Raw genomic sequence first — 20,960 nt, forward strand, 5'->3', positions numbered from 1 at the left:
TGGAGGACTGGCTGTCCACGTACGAGCGAGTCAGCGTCATCAATAAATGGGATGCTGCCGCGAAGCTCAGCAACGTGCTCTTTTACCTCGCCGGCGTGGCAAGCCTCTGGTACAACAAACACGAGACGGACGTTCCGACATGGTCCGCGTTCAGGATCTCATTAGTAGCTGTGTTTGGTCGTCCTGCTGCGCGCAAGGTGCAAGCAGAAGCTCGCTTGCGCGAACGAGCCCAACAGCCGGGAGATTCCTTCACTAGCCACATCGAAGATATCCTGGACTTGTGTAGGCGCATGGACGCGACGATGTCGGAATCGGACAGAATCAGAAACGTCATGAAAGGAATCGAGGACGCCACTTTCAACATGCTGCTCGCTAAGAATCCGCAATCCGTCACAGAGATCGTTACGTTATGCCAAAGTTACGAGGAGCTACGCAGGCAGCGCTCGTTGACTCGTCGGTCTTCATCACGCGACGAACACATCGCTGGTCTGGCTACCACCTTCGACCAGACCACACTGCTTGCGGAAATGAAGGCATTCATTCTGGAGGAAGTCGCCCGCGAACTCTCCTTGGTACCATTTGCTCAGCCGCCACATGTGCCACAGCCCGCTTCGCCTCTCGTGCCTCTGCTCCGCCGCGCCATCCAGCAAGAAATCGCCGAGGTCTTTCCCTGACCAACGCCTCCATGTTCCTGCGCCTGTGCCACTAAGGTCGTGGCACCACCCCAACAGGCCCCGGCACTAGCACCACTCAGCTACGCTGAAATCGTCGCAAGGCGCCACCCACTCTCTGCTCCCGTGCCCCTCAGTTATGCCGACGTCGTGGCTCAGCCACCAGTGCAGCCCGTTATACAGTCCTATCACCAGCCGCTCCATCCAGGGCGTGCCACGATGTGGACGGGACCAGCTACAGCGAACCGGTGGCCTACCTCTGACTACCGGCCTATATGCTTTGCCTGTGGCTACGTCGGTCACGTGGCCCGTTTCTGTAATCGTGTGCAGCCGCCCAGCGTCGAATCATCCATGACGAACCATTCGCCCCGTCCATATTACGACCCACCATCCGGTGTGTCACCGACATACCGTCCGCCGCCGAACACCCGCCGTTCCTCATCTCCATGCCGGCGCTCGTTATCGCCGATGCAGCCTCGTGCCGCCCCTCGGGATGAGGAAAACTAACAGTCGCAGTCCAAGAGGCAAGGGCTGCGACAACGTCGACGTGCACAAGTCCTCATTGCAGCCCATCCAATGTGATAGACGTGTTTGTCGATGGTGTACGTGCGTCCACACTCGTGGACCCGGGAGCAGCCGTATGTGTTATGGACGCTACACTTTGCCGCTTACTTCGGAAAGTTACGACGCCCCTGTCCGGACTATCCCTTCGCACAGCCAGTGCTCAGCATATTCGACCCTTGTCGTCTTGCACTGCTCGTGTAGAAATTCAGGGCGTTGTTTACGCCATAGAATTCTTCATCCTTTCCTCCTGCTCTCACGATGTCATCCTCGGCTGGGATTTTCTCTCGCGCCACAATGCCACGGGCCGAAATAGAACTATCGCCGCTGCTAGATTTGACGCCCACTGACACTCCGTCGCTTTCCAGGAAACTGATCGTCGAAGCCGACACTGAACCTTGCTCTCAACGCCTCAATGATCGTGTCCATGCACTGCAGTGGCCTCTCGGACGCCATTGCATTACTTTCGCCATCTGGCTGTTTCCTCGCAAGGAAGGGCCTGTTGTTACCTTTTGCGACCGTGGACATCACCAAGGGCACTTGCGCAATTTTCGCTTGCAACCCGTGCCCATACCCTGTCATGCTGCTCCGAGGAGAATGTGTTGGTACCGTGGAAGCCATCGACGACGTGCAAGTTATCGACGTGTCCGACTACCCGAATTGCGCAACCTACCGTACGCTCAGTGCTGTTTCTACATCAGACGCATTGCCCAGAGATGTATTTGGTTCCTCCATCGCTGGAACCCTTACAGCGGCCCAGCATTCCCAGCTGCTGTCCCTCTTGGACGAATTTCGTTCGTCTTTCGACGTGGGGCAAGCTTTCCTGGGTCGGACTTCAACTGTCACGCATCACGTCGACACTGGCTCTCACCCACCATTGCGAGAACGCCCGTATCGCGTTTCTGCCAGCGAACGTCGTGTGATTAACGAGCAAATCGACGACATGCTTCGGCGCGAAGTAATTCGACCCTTAAAAAGTCCATGGGCTTCGCCTGTCGTCCTTGTTGCAAAGAAGGACGGCTCCGTCAGGTTTTGCGTCGATTATCGCCGGCTTAACAAGATCACTCGCAAGGACGTCTTATCCTCTGCCACGCATAGACGACGCAATTGACTGCCTGCAAGGAGCCGAGTTCTTTTCATCTCTGGATTTGCGCTCTGGGTATTGGCAAGTGCCTATGGAAGAAGTCGATCAGCCGAAAACAGCCTTTATCACGCCCGACGGCTTGTACGAGTTCAACGTCATGCCTTCTGGACTCTGTAATGCGCCCGCGACATTCGGGCACATGATGGACACAGTTCTGCAAGGCTTAAAGTGGCACACATGTTTGTGTTATCTTGACGACATTGTCGTTTTCGCGCCTGACTTAACCACGCACCTCGAACGCCTCCGGCGTGTTTTGACGTGTTTATCGAACGCCGGCCTACAATTAAACATAAAGAAGTGACGATTTGCTGCGCAGCAACTCACGATACTTGGCTATGTGGTATCCAAGGACGGAATTGTCCCCGACCCCGACAAACTTCGCGCCGTTGCCGAGTTTCCCAAGCCAACGTCCATCAAAGAATTGCACAGTTTCATTGGTCTGTGCTCCTACTTCCGACGCTTCATTCGGAATTTCGCCGCCATCGTATCGCCCCTGACGAAGCTCCTAGGGAGCAACGGGCTCCTCACCTCGTGGTCATCAGAGTGCGACGAGGCGTTATCACGAGTCTTCGTTGTTTGCTAACTTCCCCCCCAGTTTTGCGCCACTACGACCCGACAGCCCCTACAGAGGTACACACAGATTCCAGCGGTGTTGGCCTTGGCGCTGTCCTCGGGCAACGCAAGCAAGGGTTCCCTGAGTATGTCGTTGCTTATGCCAGCCGAACGCTTACGAAAGCCGAGAATAATTACATCGTGACTGAAAAAGAATGTCCCACGATCATCTGGGCTCTTACTAAGTTCCGGCCATATTTGTATGGTCGCCCATTTCATATCATCACGGACCACCACGCACTGTGTTGGCTGGCGTCTTGCACGTTGGGCACTTCGCCTGCAAGACTACGACATCCGCGTACTCTACCGCAGCGGACGACACCACTCGGACGCCGATGCCCTCTAGCGCTCTCCCTTGGCTGACATCAATATATCTCGGGTGACTGTGTCTTCCATCGATCTTCGCTCCATCGCTTCCAGGCAGCGCAAGGACCCCTGGATTGCGTCGATTATAGGCTGGCTCTCTGATCCATCGACCACGTCAACAACCCACGCGTTGCACCGTCAAACTCACCATTTCGCCATTCGCGACGACCTGCTTCACCGGCGCAATTACAGCTCCGATGGTCGCCAGTGGTTGTTAGTAGTGCCTCGCAGGCTGCGTTACAAAATATGTGCAGCTTTCCACGCCGATCCCCAGTCTGCCTATGCTGGCGTTTTCAAGACTTACCAGCGCCTTCAACAGCGGTACTACTGGCGAGGGATGTACAGCTACGTTCAAAAGTTCGTACGCTCTTGTCCCGATTGCCAGCTCCGGAAATCTTCACCCCGCCTCTCGCCAGCTGGGCTGCAACTTTTACCTTGCCCCACCCGGCCCTTTGGGCACGTCGGTATAGATTTGTATGGGCCCCTTCCCATGACTTCGGCTGGAAACCGCTGGGCCATTGGGGCGGTTGACCACCTTACGCGATACGCTGAAACTGCGGCACTTCCAGCAGCTACAGCGCGCGACGTTGCCTCTTTCCTGCTTCGTCGATTCATCCTACGTCATGGGCCACCTCAGGAGCTGCTCAGTGATCACGGACTGGTCTTCCTCTCCGAAGTAGTCAAAGCTCTTCTCAAAGAGTGCCACGTTGTTCATCGCACAACGACGGCGTACCATCATCAAACCAATGGACTCACGGAACGATTCAACCGTACGCTCGGTGACATGCTCTCAATGTACGTCTCCTCCGACCACACGAACTGGGACGCCATTCTGCCCTTCGTCACCTACGCGTACAATACCGCTATGCAGAGCACTACTGGTTTTTCGCCATATTTCTTATTGTACGGCCGGCACCCATCGCACACCATCAACACAATGCTACCATACCGGCCCAATGCATCTGAATGTTGTCGGGATATGGGGGGGATGCCAACGGCCCTCTGCCTTGACACACCGAGCCCCGCGGTTGGCGCATGCGTGCGCATCAACCGCGATCCGGTACAAGCTCGAGGAAACAAAAGACGACAACCACGTGTACACTCGGAAAGCATTTATTACGACTGCAACTAACACTTCGAGGAGGCCAGCTAGCTATAGTTGACATCGCTGAGGGTTCCCTCGAAGAGAATAATACACTAGGTAAAGAAGGGCTTCCGACTTACCAACTGGGGAATACGGGGGAGGCCGCGGCGTTTGCCGCGGCAAGAACGCGGTTGACTAACCACGTGCGGGAATACGGGAGCGACGGCGGAGACTTCCGCCGTCGCCGCTTGCTGGAGACCAAAGAGACCCGGGCGATATCAGCGGGATCTCACGTGACCCACCCGGTGGCGCTGATAGCGCTTGCGATTCCCGCGCGCCGCCCGCGGAAGGAAAGTTTCCCCTCTCCCAACTCTCCCTGGCACGCATGCGCTTGACGCGACGTTCGCTGCCCGTGCGGCGGTTATGGGACCCGAGGATTCCCACATCCCCCAACCCTTAAATATTGCCCTACGGCGGAGAAATCGCTGGAACGACGGCATTGACAAAGTATCCGGGCAGATGCGATGGTAAACTCCGGCAGGAAATGTCCGAATCCACGTTGTCCTGTGTGGCGGCCGCCCACATGTGGCAGCCCTCACAGTGGTTGACGATGACGGGGGCTGAAGATAGCTTGCCCTCAAGATACGCGCCGCAATGTCCACCCGGGAACAGCGGGTCAGGACTTTCTCGAAGCGGCGCGCGCGCCGGCACGATGAACCTCGCACCGACGCACCCTCGTGGGAGTATGATGGTAGGCCTCCCTCCTCGTGGCTGCCATGTGCTGCTGCATCGAGCCGCGAACAGGGAGGGGCCGAGACAGCAGGCCGGGGCGTGGACCATGGCCGCAATACCAAGTCGAGGCGGCTTCACTCGTTCTGCAAAGTCGCTCAAATGCACTCCACAAACACTTAGAATTAAGGCAGTAGAGGCCGCCGCAGCGTTGGCCGTCTGACACGATGCTGAACCACCCGTCTACCGCATAGCTTTATGCGGTAACGAGAAAAAAAAAAAACAATCCAGTTCGTTTGAATGAAGTTATTCGCTTGGACCGAATTTTTCCGGTCCGATACAGCGCGAAAGTGTGCGATGCTCGTATGAACAAAGCGCTCTCTGGTCCCCCGAGATTTCGGTTATTCGCCCGCAAAATATTGAGTTCATCTGAACAAAATAAGCTTTCTAATTCGAACGAGGTTTCTCCGCTCGGCGAGTATAGTAGAACTAGCGAATCCGGTTGCACCTGCTAAATGTCACGGTATGGTCGTCTTCGAACATGCGACCGGCAGCTCCGCAGAGCCTTAGGCCTAATCGCGTCTATGACGGATACCAATGCCACAAAAGGCACATAAAGGGTTCCAATGAGCTGCCGCGAGGAGATGCAGGCCTAGCTTAGTGGTCCCCGCTCGCTGCTCAACACGCAGCTTCCGAGCAGACTCCTGGGATTGCACCCCGCTGACGTCCTAGCCAGCGTTTCCGGCGCCCAGCTCCCAGAGCCAAAGATACAGAAAGGAGGCTATTTACATATGTACAGGGAAAATCGACCACCGCGTCGGCTGCTGCACTCACTCGCTTCGGGCGTACTCTTAGGAGAAAACTTGCTGCAAATCTTAGCGTCTACCTGAGTTCGGCGACACTGGCGCAGCGTTAACTCGCACTCAAGAAAGCACATGCCCAACCTAGCTAGCTATCACGCCTTCGGCTGAGGCCTAACGCTGGTCCGGACAGATCGTCGTCCCGTTTTCCAAGAGCTTGCCCCACGTTGGGAACGCCAAAATGTCGGGATATGGGGGGATGCCAACGGCCCTCTGCCTTGACACACCGAGCCCCGCGGTTGGCGCATGCCTGCGCATCAACCGCGATCCGGTACAAGCTCGAGGAAACAAAAGACGACAACCACGTGTACACTCGGAAAGCATTTATTACGACTGCAACTAACACTTCGAGCAGGCCAGCTAGTTATAGTTGACATCGCTGAGGGTTCCCTCGAAGAGAATAATACACTAGGTAAAGAAGGGCTTCCGACTTACCAACTGGGGAATACGGGGGGGGCCGCGGCGTTTGCCGCGGCAAGAACGCGGTTGACTAACCACGTGCGGGAATACGGGAGCGACGGCGGAGACTTCCGCCGTCGCCGCTTGCTGGAGACCCAAGAGACCCGGGCGATATCAGCGGGATCTCACGTGACCCACCCGGTGGCGCTGATAGCGCTTGCGATTCCCGCGCGCCGCCCGCGGAAGGAAAGTTTCCCCTCTCCCAACTCTCCCTGGCACGCATGCGCTTGACGCGACGTTCGCTGCCCGTGCGGCGGTTATGGGACCCGAGGATTCCCACAATGTGCGCCCATTTCTGATACGGCGAGACATGCCGAAGAGTGCCGCGACCTCGCCCGGGCCTTTACCTCCACTGACCAAGAGCGTCAGAAGAACACTCGCGGTGACACCACCTCTGCGCCCACCTTTCTTCCTGGAGCGCTTGTGTGGCTCTCAGTTCCTTCCACTGCACCTGGTCTGTCTTCCAAGTTAATGCCCAAGTATGAAGGTCCCTATCGCATCGTCGAGGGTGCGTCTCCCGTCAACTATGTGATTGAGCCCGTTGAACCATCTTCGGACATGCGCCGTCGCGGACGCGACATTGTCAACATCGAGCGTCTCAAACCGTACTATGATCCACTAATAGTGACGAACTGTTAGGTCGTCGGACGGCTCCCTTTTTCGTACCCGGGGTAATTGTAGTGAAGAAGAGGGACAATGCAGTGGGGCATCCTTACAAGCGCTGTCTAGTGGGTGAGTCTCTCCAGCGCATCCCTCGGACTACGCCGCTCGTGCTCGCGGTTCCTTGAACTGATCCAACGGTTGGCCCTAACGCCTGTGTTCAATAAAAAAGGCAATTTATTGTGCCGACCACTGTTTTGTGTGAAAAACTGTAGTTGATGTTTTTATCACCGGTGGCAGCGATGTGCTCAGGCGAGGCAGTTGGCACTGCGATACGCTTGCCAGCTGACTCCCTGTCGTTTGTTTTCTGTTAATCTTGCAGTTGTGCTAGTGTATGTATTCCCTAGTGCGAGGAAACTGCCATTGCTCTATTACGAGCTTCTGGAAAACTCTGAACAGCAAGGTGCTGTGCCACTTGATTGTACGATTACTGCGTAAGGCCTTTTATCTGTTGTTTATTTTAATTTCAGTGTTTCATCGCTTTTGCAACTTCGTTTACTATTTGGCAGTGGTATATGTGAAGTTCTGCCATTTCACAACATACCATGGTCGCATTTTCGAATCAAAACGGACTTTGGTTATAACATACCTTTTTTGCTGAAATAATATGGTCCGTAGTAATGAGCGTCAAACTGTATGTGCCAAGGACAAGCATTCCAATTAACCATTTCCATTTTCCTAATTGTACAGTTTCGTTGAACAACATTGAAAAGTGGGATAATTAAGGACGTTCGTCACTTGTTTGTGTGTTTTAAGACGAGAAAAACGCGCGAGAAACGCTAGTAGGCAAAAAGAAATGTTTTTCTTTCAAACACGCGATAGGCAAGGAAAGGAAATGAAAAGAAAACAAAACAATGTCACAGAGGAGTTTCACGCGCACACTGATGTACGCACGCTCTAAGATAGAAAGAGAGCTTCGTCCTGTTCGCGGACGCCAGAAATTGTGATGATTAAGGACGTTCGTCACTTGTTTGTGTGTTTTAAGACGAGAAAAACGCGCGAGAAATGCTAGTAGGCAAAAAGAAATGTTTTTCTTTCAAACACGCGATAGGCAAGGAAATGAAAAGGAAACAAAACAATGTCACAGAGGAGTTTCACGCGCACACTCATGTACGCGACGCTCAGTCCTACACCACCGTTCGGCGCGTCAAGAGTTCCGAAAAACCATCTCACGGTTTCGGTCATGACGATCGACTCGCTTGTCGTTGCCGTGGTACGGTCGCCGAGGCGAGCCAAGGCAGAGGTGGCACGGTTGCTGCTGCTGGAACCGTCGCCGGCACACGGCTGTGCTACCATGTGCGGCGCCTGGCTATGTTGAGGACAACACTGCGTTGTCCGGCCGCAACTCACGAGGACCGCGACCCAGGGTCGGCCCACGCGGACAGCACCTCGGTAGGCCTCGACCAGGAACAGCCCTCAGCAACTGCGCCCTGGCAGGAGCCGCTCAGCAGGCCTCGTCTTTGGTCCCGGAACAGGCCTCCGCATCTGGCCCGGGTAGGCGCCCTTGGTCACTCGGCCGCAGCAGGAACCACGGCCCGAGCTCTTTTTCCCGAGCGTCGCACCCGATCTGCTGCCACCGTGGCTTCGCCGCTCGAGCTCCTCCGCACGTTCGCCACGTAGCGCTTCTTTTTCTTTGTTTTTGTTCTTTTTTCTTCCAGCTCCCTCAGCTCGTCTTCTTCACTGCGGTATGCACTTCTACTGAGTCCACAAGGCTCGGAGTACACGTAAAAAAATATTTAAAAAAAATATTGTGTCCTTTCCCCACAAAAAGTAATAAAAATTGATTCACTATTTCATGCATATGCTAAGATAATGGTCATGTGAGGGCCGGGTATCTGCTAAAAGCACATTTTTGCTGCAAGGAAAAGCAAATATTGGCATGATGTTTATGGTAAGTCCACATGTCTGGAATGAGTAAGCGAAACTGCCGTGTGTTTGTGCCGCTCTGTTGTGCAGGATGATCCAACGTTGTACAACTATCGGCGGGAGCTGGTTATCCATGCTGCCAAGGAGCTGGACAAGGCACGCATGATTCGCTTTGAGCCACGCTCGGAGAGTCTGGACTCGACCAACCTGGGTCGCACAGCTAGCCACTTCTACATTAAGCATGCCACCATGGAGCGCTTCAACGAGCTCATGGAACGCCGCACGCTCACTGAGGCCGACGTCCTGGCTGCTGTCTCCAAGGCGCAGGAGTTTGACCAGCTGCAGGTGCGCGATTCCTGACAAATGTTATTGCACTTCATACCTCTCTTGTTTGTCTGGTCCGGAGAAGATAGACAACAGCATTGGGGCTACACACAACACAGTGTCTCAGTGGCTACAAAATTCTGAGTGCAGGGTTCAGTTAATGGCTGCAGCAGGTGCATTCCAGGGGGAGCAGATGCATGAAATGGTGATGTGCTATTTGGATTTGTTGAAGCCATATACAGTGCAGTCCACTTATAACGATACCAATGATATATCGGTTATAACGATGAGTCGACTTAACTGTATCAACTTATGCGTTAGGGCTGTTCACCACATATCGGATATTACGATTGAAATTTTGCTTCTGGGCGGCGTTTTTCATGCAGAATAATCGTGAAATTTGGCGATCCTGAGTTGCCGTTAACCGATACAGGGCGAAAAGTTTGCCTACGCAAGTTCGTATCTGCTGCCATTACCGCGCGGCGCATCCCGCTCGTGCGCCGATTGCGAAAGCCAAGGAGAGCATCACAAGTTGGCGCAGAGTGTACAAGATGGCGCCAGCTGCTTCTCGTCGCCGGCGGTCGTGTGAGCGTTCATAGGAGAGGAAGGGAGCGGAAGAAAAAAAAAAGCTGTCTCTAAAAAAAATAAATTATGGGGTTTTACGTGCCAAAACCACGATCTGATTATGAGACACACTGTAGTAGGGGCACGCCGTAGGCACGCCATAGGCACGCAGTACTGGGGTTCTTTAACGTGCACCTAACTCTAAGTACACAGGTTTTTTCGCATTTCGCCCCTATCAAAATGCGGCCGCCGTGGCCGGGATTCGATCCCGCGACCTCGTGCTCAGCAGCCGAACACCATAGCAAGCTGTCTCTCTCAGGGAGTGTGCAAATGCGCCGCGGAAGCACAGTGGGAGGTGTGCCGACAAGGCGCAAAGCTGCGCCTCTCAAGACGAAACTGCAAATTTTGCGAGACTCAAATAAGTACGAGCTCGCGCAGTCGATATCGACGACTATGAAAACCGGGAGCGCCACGATCATGAAGGCAAGAAGCAGTGGCCGTGCCGATCCACGGATAAAGCGGGCTTTGTGCGCCAGGACGAAACCCCCGTGGGCGAAACCAACACGGTGCAAGCCGATGACATTACCGAACTGTGGGAGCACGTCACTACCAACAGTGAAATAGGTGGTGCTTCGATGGAGAAGTTTCCGAGTGCAGCTAGAGATCTTTGACACAGACCCCGATGTTTAACCAAATTGTAATGTCGTCGATCGAGTCGCTCATTGATTTAATGCATGCTAAATAATAGCCGCCAGTGTTCGCGCAGTAGCTCGACGCGATGCACACGGCGTTGTGAATCTGAAACTTCTGCAAAAGCAAGAGCAGATATCTAATTTAGTGCGCCGAATGATTGAGGCACTATTTAGAGGTATAAATAAACATTATATTCTTCACAGCCTGATTCGTGCAACGTTGATATCTTAATAGCTTATCGCAAGTGGCAAATTTGGTTTCGGAACTACAAATTATATTCGGCAGTATTTTCTTCCTTTTTTTTTTCTTTTTTACGGCAGTCCAGATATAGTGATGATCGGTTATAACGATGGGATTTTTCGTATGTCATGATATCGATATAAGTGGACTGCACTGTAGTCACACATAGTCCAGATTAAACCTCCTCCCCCCCCCTTCTACATTGTATCCCACTTGCAGATTTCGCATGTACAATAGAACCCTGCTGTTGCGTTCCTGGGTGCTGTGTTTTCCCGGCTGTTACGTTGTTTTCGGCCGGTCCCAGCACAGCTCCCATAGAACCCAATGCATTGGTATTGCTTGCAGCCAATGCAGTCAATGCATTTATAATGCATTGGCTGTTGCGTCGCAACTTTGGGACCGTTTCCGCATCATATGTTGCGAATTGCCACTCCGCGCTGGCCCGAGCGGCCATTTTTACTTTTCATGTCGCTTGGCTTCGTGGCTTGACGATGGCATTAGCCGCCCAAAGTGCCGGGGGCGACATCTCTGACGTATTGTCAGTTTCCGCCAGCAAAAGTATGGCCCTTGAGATCCGTATTTGCTATCTAAATATGGTGTCTACGACGCGTTGTGGCCCTAAAATTGGGTTGGGATCATAGATGTTCCGTATAAAGTCCAAGGGCGATAAAACCATCGCCGCGTGCCGTATCCTTGATGCGTGAGTGAAAACGTGCAAGGGAGCCGACTGCCGCATCTAAATTTCGCACGTGCAAGAAAGAAAAGCAGGGAGGAAGCGTGTCTTCTTCCGTTGCGCCCGAGGCACTGGCAAGGGAGCGAGGGGGGAGGGATAGCGGGCAGCGTTTTATACTGTGGCATCTACTCTGGCATCAACTGTGTACTGCGTGGTGGCGCCATGGGCCGTATCTTGAAAGGGATCTGCATTGAGCCACAGTCTAGGCAGTGTAGGTGCGTCGGCGGCACGTAGCTTTGTGCGTACTCTGTGTTCTCGGCGCTCAGTTTGCGTTGAAGTGATAGACAACAGCACGAAGGTCACTTCGGTCTCTTCTGCAGCGGCGCTTTCTCAAGCCACCGTTTGACAGCGCGTGTCCGCGCTCGTCAAGCGTGATGTGTTAATGTTTGCCTGTGGGCGCAGACACGATGCTTGTTAATATAGTTTAATTAGTGAATGTTTACAAGTTTATACGGACGATAAAACTACTATCCTTACTTTGTATAGCTGTCTACTAATTTGCTATCGCAATCAATGCTTCGGCTTTCGGGCAAAACTACGACTTTTTTTCACACGTAAGAAATAAAATAATATTATGTGCAGTTCAACACCACTCCCATTTCTCAATTTTTTCTGTTTCTCGGCTCTGGCGTTTCCTGGCTCTTACGTCTTTTTTTTACGGCCCGTGAAAAACGTATCAGTGGGGTTCTACTGTAATGCCAATCAGTCGTAAACAAGGTTTGTGAATACTGAATACTAGCTTACGAATACAATATTGAACTTATTTAATAATACTGAAAAAAAAAAGCCGAAATAATACTGAAAAAAAAAAAGTTGTATAAAATCAAATACCCTATATAGCACAAACATGAGTGCCTGTGAATTTAACCATCTGCTGCATATCTTGTACAGTCGAATTCACTTGTAATGACCCCATGTATAACGAGTGTTGGTTGTGACAACCAGGTTTCGGTAATTAATAATTAACCAAATTGAGGACTCTGCGCATTGAAATTGGTGCATATATAACTACGGTTTTTCGATGAGTTGTACTGTGGCAGTGAATGCTCCAGTACTGCTAGCAAAGGAGAAAACAAACACATGAGCAAGAAAATACTGTGAAATAGACTTCCCGGGTACTCTTGCAGAGCATGTGGAAAAAATTGTGGAAAAAATGTGGAAAAAGCTGAGATGCAGCCGCAGTGAGGTACGTAAAACATCTTGTACGTGCTGTAGAGGGTGTATGGGCACTAGGGCACAGAAGTGATGTGACTGAATACACAACTCGTTATTGTTGAAGACAGATTGGAACCGTGCTGCAGCCAACTCCCAGCGCCTGTGTTACTTGTTCGCACGCATTGTCTGCTCTGGTTGTTGTCCGACAGTCTGGCTGTTGGGTGTTTTCTGGTCAAGTAATGGCTTCTGCTTTCTACAGAACGTTGTCTGTTCTCCCCACACTCTCTGTGTGAATGTGTCTGCCCACTAGACATGTGACATTTTCGCGCCTGTTGTATAAATCCAAAGCTAGCTTTGCGATGGGTTGCTGGAAGCTACATGGAGAGACTGATGTGCATCCATGGATGACATCGGGAGTGGCAGGCCATGGCAACACAGCAACAACAGAAACCAGGAGACATGCTTTAACTTAATCGCAGTTGCCTTAGGTACGTTTGTTAGTTCTGTACACAGCTGTACCTTCGATCTTTTGCATACGGCAGGTTTCCAGTTTTGCATGCGTGATTTTTCAGGTTTGTATTTCAGACATTCCTGCAGCACTGCCACTCCCAAGGGAGATAGCATTGTAACATATTTTTGAGACTTCAGCAGGAAGATTTATGTTGCAAAGAAGTCAGTTTTGAACAAAGTTGGTGGCATTCACGTTGACACCCATACCCTTGCTTTTGTTGGCAACACATTTTCGCAGTATGTCAAGTGCTGTGCGACCGCTGCAAATAGATGTGAATAGACTTAGCACCATACTGTATTTTTGGTTGCATACACCCAATGAAGCAGCGCTAATTAGGCCTAACAGTTTAGGCAGTAAGGGTGTGACAAAAGTTCACCACCAGCCCGCTGGTGGTGGGCCACATGCTGTTACTGAAAGTTTGTCGCTAATGTGTTCATATAAGAGAATCATTGATAATCAGTAGAGGTGTGCGAGTACCGAATACAGTAATACCTGGTTATTTTACCCTCATTAATTCGAAAAATCGGATGATTCGATTACTTAAGGCACGTGATTTGAAGGTCATTTGTGCTGTGGGTCGTGTAAAGGTGGGTGCGGCCCTTACGAGGATGTTTTTTTTTGTTTTTTTGTTTTTTTGTTATGTTCTTCAAGAAAATCATACACGGGAGTGGCCCTTACTTGTGTTTATACGGTAAATACAGTAACTAGCACTTTAGGGCCCTCAACGCCAGTGTACTTGGCAATAATTCTTCTGAATAAGGGGCTCATAATAGAAGATGCGAGATTGTGTGCATTAGGACTGACTGAAAGCAAGCAACACTTGCCCCACTCAAAGACGTGGTGGTCAGGCAAGTAAGGCATAGCCATGCGAAGTACGAGTTGAGAACGAACATGGAAGGCTTGATAAGAGGGTAACTCCTAATTGCACATAGCTGTAGCAAATCATAATATAATTTTTGTGTGAGAACTCTACTAAAAAGCAGGCTTTGTATGATTACATAAAAAATTGTTTTCCCTCTAAATTTTACTTCGTTGACGACGTCTGTCATTAGGATTGAAACAACTGCAAAAGAGATGTTTCCCACACTGGTTTATTTTAGCACTTCTCCAGGTCACTTTTGTGTCTCTTTCAGGTGCGAGAGGATGAGCTGCAGGAGCTTGACTTCCTCATGGATGGTGGCTGCAGAGTGAATGTCGCAGGGGGCAGTGAAAACGCATATGGGAAAGTGAACATCCTGTTGCAGAACTACATCTCTCGCTGCCCTGTCGAGACCTTCTCCCTGGTCTCTGACCAGGCCTACATTGTGCAGGTGTGCTCCTCTGTGTTTTATTATAGTTTGAGTTGTATTGGGATGTTAGACCACTTGCGACGGGGGTGCACCTCGTTGAGAAGCGAGCGCCCTTCTGAACGAGGTGCACCCGCCTTTGGAAGAGGAGAGCAACAAGGGCGATGCTGAGAAGGATCATGAGACGCAAACAACCCCCCCCAAAAAAGGACGGTGGCAGCGCGATGCGATGTTACTGTCGGTTCAATCTCTGTGGAATCGTCTACAGGTACAAAAATATGAAGGGCGCGCTTCCCTTAACCCATGCCACCCGACAGGCCAACCGGCTTGTCCTGACCAGTGCACCTCGTCGGCGACCAGAGTTGTGGTTTGGTGCCGAATCAACAAAACGCGTTGCGGTGGCTCTACGGCTCATGGAAAGCGGAGCAACCACCTTGGTAACGAAAGTGACGGCACAGGCAACACTCAATTGACGGCAACTTGGCCCGTGGTTGCCATATTTTCGACACCACGCATATGCCGATCAGACCAAGAAATCGGATGAGAGTGTACTGCACCTGCAGTTTAGGTCGTCGTTTGTCAATTTTTTAAAGTTATTATTATTATTATTATTATTATTATTATTATTATTACTTTGCTTCATGTGAAGACAGCGGCACAGATACTTGGACATTAAACGTTCGTAAATTTAAACAGATGCGAAACTCCCGGTCGCATGCTTAGATTCTTGGATACCTGCAGCTGCTCTACATGTTTTGCATATGTGCAGGCCTTGAAAATCATTGTTTTGGTTATAGGGCGGATATTTGCTACTCCGGTGACTTATGTTATAAGCAGTCTACACCAGATGGTAGGAAGTGGCTCCTAGTGATCCCCCGAACGCTGCGCTCTACAATCTGAGCGTCCTTTCACTCCGACCCGCAGTGTGCTCACGGCGGTGTCTTCAAGATGTATGAACGTTTACGCAAAAGATACTACTGGCGCGGAATGTTTCGCTTTGTCCGCAGGTTCATTCGTGGCTGCCACGAATGTCAGCGACGAAAAAAACCACCGCATCCTGCCGCAGGTTCATTACAGCCCCTTCCGTGCCCAGACGGCCCATTCGACCGTGTTGGAATTGACCTATATGGACCTTTACCTTTGACCACAGCGGGAAACCGATGGGCTATCGTTGCTGTCGACCACCTTACACGATACGCCGAAACCGCTGCTCTTCCCACGGCGACAGCACAGGACGTCGCCTCCTTCATCCTCAATCGTTTTGTGCTGCGACACAGTCCTCCTCGTGAACTCCTCAGTGACCGTGGCTGCGTATTTCTCTACGATGTAATTCAAGCACTTCTCCACCAGTGCAATATTGTACATCGGACGTGTACTGTCTACCACCCTCAGACGAACGGTCTGACTGAGCGGTTTAATCGGACACTGGGCGACATGCTTGCGACACATGTCGCATCTGATCAAACAAACTGGGACCTGGTTCTTCCATTTGCGACATACGCGTATAACACCGCTACGCAAGTCACAACCGGATTTTCCCCTTTCTTCCTTCTGTACGGTCGCCAGCCGTCGCACACAATCGACACGTTGCTGCCATACGCACCAGATGCCTCAGAGTGCACGCCCGTGTCGGAAGCCGCCCGTTACGCTGAAGATTGCCGACAACTAGCCAAGCGCTTTACTACGGCCGACCAACAACGCCAGAAAAACGCCCGCGATGACGACCGCCCTCCTGTCGCAACATTCGCTCCTGGAGCACTTGTCTGGCTTCATGTACCGCCCTGCGCTCCTGGCTTGTCATCCAAACTGCTTTCCAATTATCATGGTCTCTACCGCGTCGTCGAGCGTACCTCCCCCGTAAACTACGTCATTGAACCTCTTACGCCGCCCGGCGACCGTCGTCGACGTGGACGTGATGTTGTTCACGTACTTGTGATGTTGTTCACGTGATGTTGCTCAAGCCGTACTTTGACCCTCTTGTCCCCACTTGTTAGATCGCCAGGATGGCTCCACCTTTCTCGACAGGGGCAATTATAATGAAGAAATGAAGAGGAATGACATCCCGGCGATCATCATCACGAGGAGAAGGCACAAGATCGGCGTTCGGACACCACCATCTTGTTCTCCCTGCCTACTGTTCCGAGCTACCGCTTGTTTGTTGGACTTGCCCAATAAACCTCTTTACAACTGTATTAAATAAGGAAGCAGTCTACACTGTATTAAATAAGGTAACTTGATCCTAGTGCAGGGAATTGCCAGCAAATGATTATATATAAGCAACTAGGCTACTAACGTGCTATGGTACAGAGCACTGAACTTGCAGTTGAATTTTTGTTCAACTAAATTTTTTATGTAGATGAGGCAAGCTCAAGTTTCTGCCTGCTTCACCAGTGCCAATACAGCTAAACCCGCATATAACGAAATTGAAAAATTCCCGAAAAACTTTGTTATAAAGAGGATATCGTTATATGCAGGTTCGGCACGAAAATTCGAAAAACAAACTGATTACTTTGCCGACGATCCCGTACCTGCGTTTACAACCTTCAAGCCACCCGTTACTGCCTTGTAAATCATCGCAGCCCAGGATGCAAGCATCCCTTGCGTTTTGCTGCAAAACAGCGCCGCTTATGGGTACGTTTCGTGCCCGCATGTCCATAAACCATGTGAACACAGCTTTGTCGGCGTATGTTTCGTATGACTTCAACTTCTTGCCGTCCGTGCCACGCTCCACAGCGCTGTGAATCGCATCTTTCGCATTTAAAATTGTGGACAAAGAACTAGCTGGGATGCCAAATTTGGCAGCTACATGCTTCTTTTTTTTTGGCCTCCAGAAGCGGCGTCCAAGATGGCCATTTTGTCCTCCAGAGTCAATATCTTGCGTTTCTTCGTCGAAGCACTCATCTTTAGAATGTCACACCAGGTGCTGAATGCGTGGGCGCGTGTCGTTTCACACAGGCGCGAGGCGGCGGAAACGAAAAGCGAGCGACACGATGGCGTCGTAGCGTCGTATAGTGTCACCTAGTGTCAGGTTACTGAAGTGAAGCGCAGTGACTTGCACAGTAACGAAAGAGTGGCGCTGCCAGCGCGTTGAAAAAAAATGTTTTTTTTTTTTGTTTTTTTCGGCAACATCAACTGAAAAAGGAGAGTGCCGGCTTGGCGGGCTAGGCCAGCTGCAGCAAGCGGCGGGATCAGGTTTGAATGAAGAAAGGGGGAAAGGTCAGGCCCGCGGCGGCAAGATCGCCGGGTCGAGGGATGCAGGCCCGCCTCGCACACGTGCGCTCGATCTCGCCTCGCAGTCGCCGTGAATTTGAGCGCGGCGGAGAAGGTGCTTCCGGTTGCTGCTCGCGCTAAAATGACAAAATTTGGAGCGAAATCTCTAGGTTGTTGGCAGGAAAAATTTGTTATTTCGAGGAGGTCTCCCACTGCCGCTTCTTTACGTAGAGGTCTCAAATACATGTGCTTCTATGGAGTAACGGCGGGGAGTAGAAAAACTTTGTTATATCCAGGAATTCGTTATATGGAGGTTCGTTATAAGCAGGTTTACCTGTATGTATCTACATATGTACCGTATTTATTCAAATCTAGGCCAATAGTTTTTTTTTCAAATAATCATATACCGAACTGTAGGGTCGGCTTAGATTCAAGGATTTTAAACAACATGCCAGCTTTTAACTGTGATTGATAGAAAAGTCTCTATCTAGAAAAGTCACTATCACAGCCGCTACTAGCCGCGCCACTAACCAATTGAAGTATACGAGCAACGTCGCCATTTTGACCTGTGTCCGTACCGGCGTTCGGCAAGGCATTATCGTAATCGCACCAAACAGGCGATGCCACTGTTGTGCCGCTTTCAGACAAAAAGTTGTGTTAACCACAGAGGTATCGTTAAATGTTCAAGCCCAGCGGGACTTCGGCATCGATGAGAAAAGCGTCCGTCGTTGGAAACGAAAAGTTGTGCTAGCCGCAAAGGCATCGTTGAACGTACAAGCCCGGCGTGACTTCGGCATCGATGAGAAAAGCGTCTGTCGTTGGAAGGGGCAACGGGAGGTGCTTTTTGCGTGCGCCGCACTGAGGATGGCATTTACTTGGGAACTTTGATCGTGTGCTCCTTCAAAAAGTGCAGCATCTCTGATGCGCTTGATGGTACTGAATATAGTGCACTGTTTGAAGATGACAGCAACAAGCGTGATCACGACGAGGCTAGCAACAATGATGACATAGAATGAGCTCGGCATGTTCATATTGAATAAATGCTGTTTTCAATTTCTGAGCGCTGTCGTCGCTTTTTTGTTCGGCCTAAATTCGAGGCAAGTTCTTTTTTTCTTTCTGGCTTCAGACTTTCGGGGGTCGGCTTAGAATCGAGGTTGGCCTAGATTCGAGTAAATACGGTGTGTACGTACATACGTACAAGTGAGTGAATGAATGGATGAGCACTCATATGTCATACTGCCACACTAAATTTTAGGTATCAGCAGCGATTTAGTGATAAATGTCAGAAATTCGTTAGTATCGCGTTGCACAATTTTGAGCTCCCAGATCCATGATTTAAACCACTTTCACCACACTCATAAAGAAGCCCTCAAAAAAATAAAAATAACAAAATAGAAAATAAATGCGCTGCCAAGTTGCATTGTGCCTCAAGCTTTGTCTCCTGATCCGTGACGGTAGGCGCTTGCCGCTTCAATTGTAAGTGGAGTCCGCTTGCGCGTGATACCAAAGTTTGGAGAGTGAATGAGATAAGGAACATAGAAAGTGTAAGACGAAGGCTGTCAGTGCGTCAACAAGGTATATTACATTAGGTCTGCTGGTAGTCTTTCGGAAGACGCCTCCGCTGTGATGACTGAAGCCACAAAGTATAGCCTGAAACGTGTGGTTGTGCTGACTATCTGCAGAGACACAAGAAGAAAATTGTGTATCAGCGGAACTTTCGTAGCTTAAAGGACTTGGACATTGTTGAAATAAGGCAACACCTGCCTGACACCAACGTTCCTGTTTGAGAAACGCATTTTCTCTGCGGGAACTGTCAATCGCTTCAAGGCACTGACCGCGGTTTCTTCAACTTCGCTGGCTCCTTAGCACACGTTGACACATGAGGATGCATCAACACTGGTTGAAACATCTGAAAATAACGTTTCATCTGAGTCTGAGGAGGCATCTACGTCACAGGAAGTGTTCGTTCCAAAACAAGCGACCGTTGAAGAGCTCGACAGGTATGTGCGGTTCCCAGAAGTTTCGCCACTAAAACCTCCACATTTGACTAAAAGACAACATTAAAGCTTATATGCCAAGCGAAAGGAAGGAGAAATCGAACATGGTCTCAAGAAGACATTAGGTCCAGTTTATCAGCAGCATATGACACGGAAAGCCAGCCTGTGACATCGACAGAAAGCTGCAATACCTGTTCAGACTGGCTGAACAACTTAAAGCAAGCCTTCGAATATTCGGAGTCATTCAGTGAGCATTGTCGTCTTTTAACTTTGTTGCCAAAGTTACTTGACATCAAAGAGATATAGCATGTTATTCCATCAGTGAAACGCTACATGATCCGTAAATCCAGAAAGTACAAAGAAAATCATGGTGTGTGGTCCGGCCCTGAACCTTATACAAGAAAAAGGGTAAACCAGAAAGATCTCGAAGCAGCATTGCAATATTACACTGAAGATCATTTTAATTGTAGCCAACCAAGAAAGAATTTATTTTGAAATGTGTAATGACACGCTCTATACGTGAAACTTACCGCATGTTTAAAGAAGCTCACTCTGACACTCCAATTGGTCGGACTAAGTTCTACTCTTTGCGACCGAAATGTGTTGCGCACATGCCGACACAGGAAGTATGTGTTAGTGTGTACTGTGCCAACATAAAATTGGCAGTATGTGCCAGTGGCGCACCGACGGGGGGGGATTCGGGGGTTGTAACCCCCCCCTGAGGCCGACTTATCCCCCCCTTTTGTTTAACCCCTTTTCTTTCCTTGCGCATTTGAGTACTGCAACTAAGATGTAAGACGCGCAATCGTCTGCACACTCACAAAAAGCGCATTTTTTTGACAATTTCACGTGAAGAAATCGAAATTAGTGCTGTTTAGATGGTATTGGCAAACTGTCAACCCCCCCCTGGCAGATATCCTGGGTGCGCTACTGGTATGTGCGCTGGAAAAGAGCTCGGGTTACAAGAAAAGTACCGAAGACTTTCGCGAACTTTGCCTGTGCAGTCCCGTTTCCTTTAAGTGCAAACTTTGGAGAGTGTCCAGCGTGTCCGACGGTCAGATCTCTCACAGTGACTGACCTTGGAATTCTTGAAGAAATATATGCGACTTGGGAGAAAAGTGTCTTAATAATGAGTCTACCCTGAGTGCATTCTTGGAGCATCTTCAGACATGCCTAAAGAAATGGATAACCCACAACTACATCAGGCACATTCAAGGCGAAGCAATCAGTAAAGA

At 50.4% G+C, this 20,960-nt stretch overlaps 1 protein-coding gene across 5 annotated transcripts in view; it reads left to right on the forward strand.

Annotated features, from left to right (window-relative positions):
- The window catches only part of LOC119460525 (activating signal cointegrator 1 complex subunit 3), a 418,279-nt gene that overhangs the window by 200,884 nt on the left and 196,435 nt on the right, over nt 1-20,960 (forward strand). For all 5 annotated transcript variants that reach the window (XM_049655120.1, XM_049655118.1, XM_049655119.1 and 2 more), the window contains 2 exons: nt 9,103-9,357; nt 14,366-14,542. In XM_049655120.1, coding sequence (XP_049511077.1) covers nt 9,103-9,357; nt 14,366-14,542 — 432 coding nt within the window. The remainder of the gene's footprint in view (nt 1-9,102; nt 9,358-14,365; nt 14,543-20,960) is intronic.

Source organism: Dermacentor silvarum, chromosome 8 (genome assembly GCF_013339745.2).
Source record: "Dermacentor silvarum isolate Dsil-2018 chromosome 8, BIME_Dsil_1.4, whole genome shotgun sequence".
NCBI classification, from domain to species: domain Eukaryota; kingdom Metazoa; phylum Arthropoda; class Arachnida; order Ixodida; family Ixodidae; genus Dermacentor; species Dermacentor silvarum.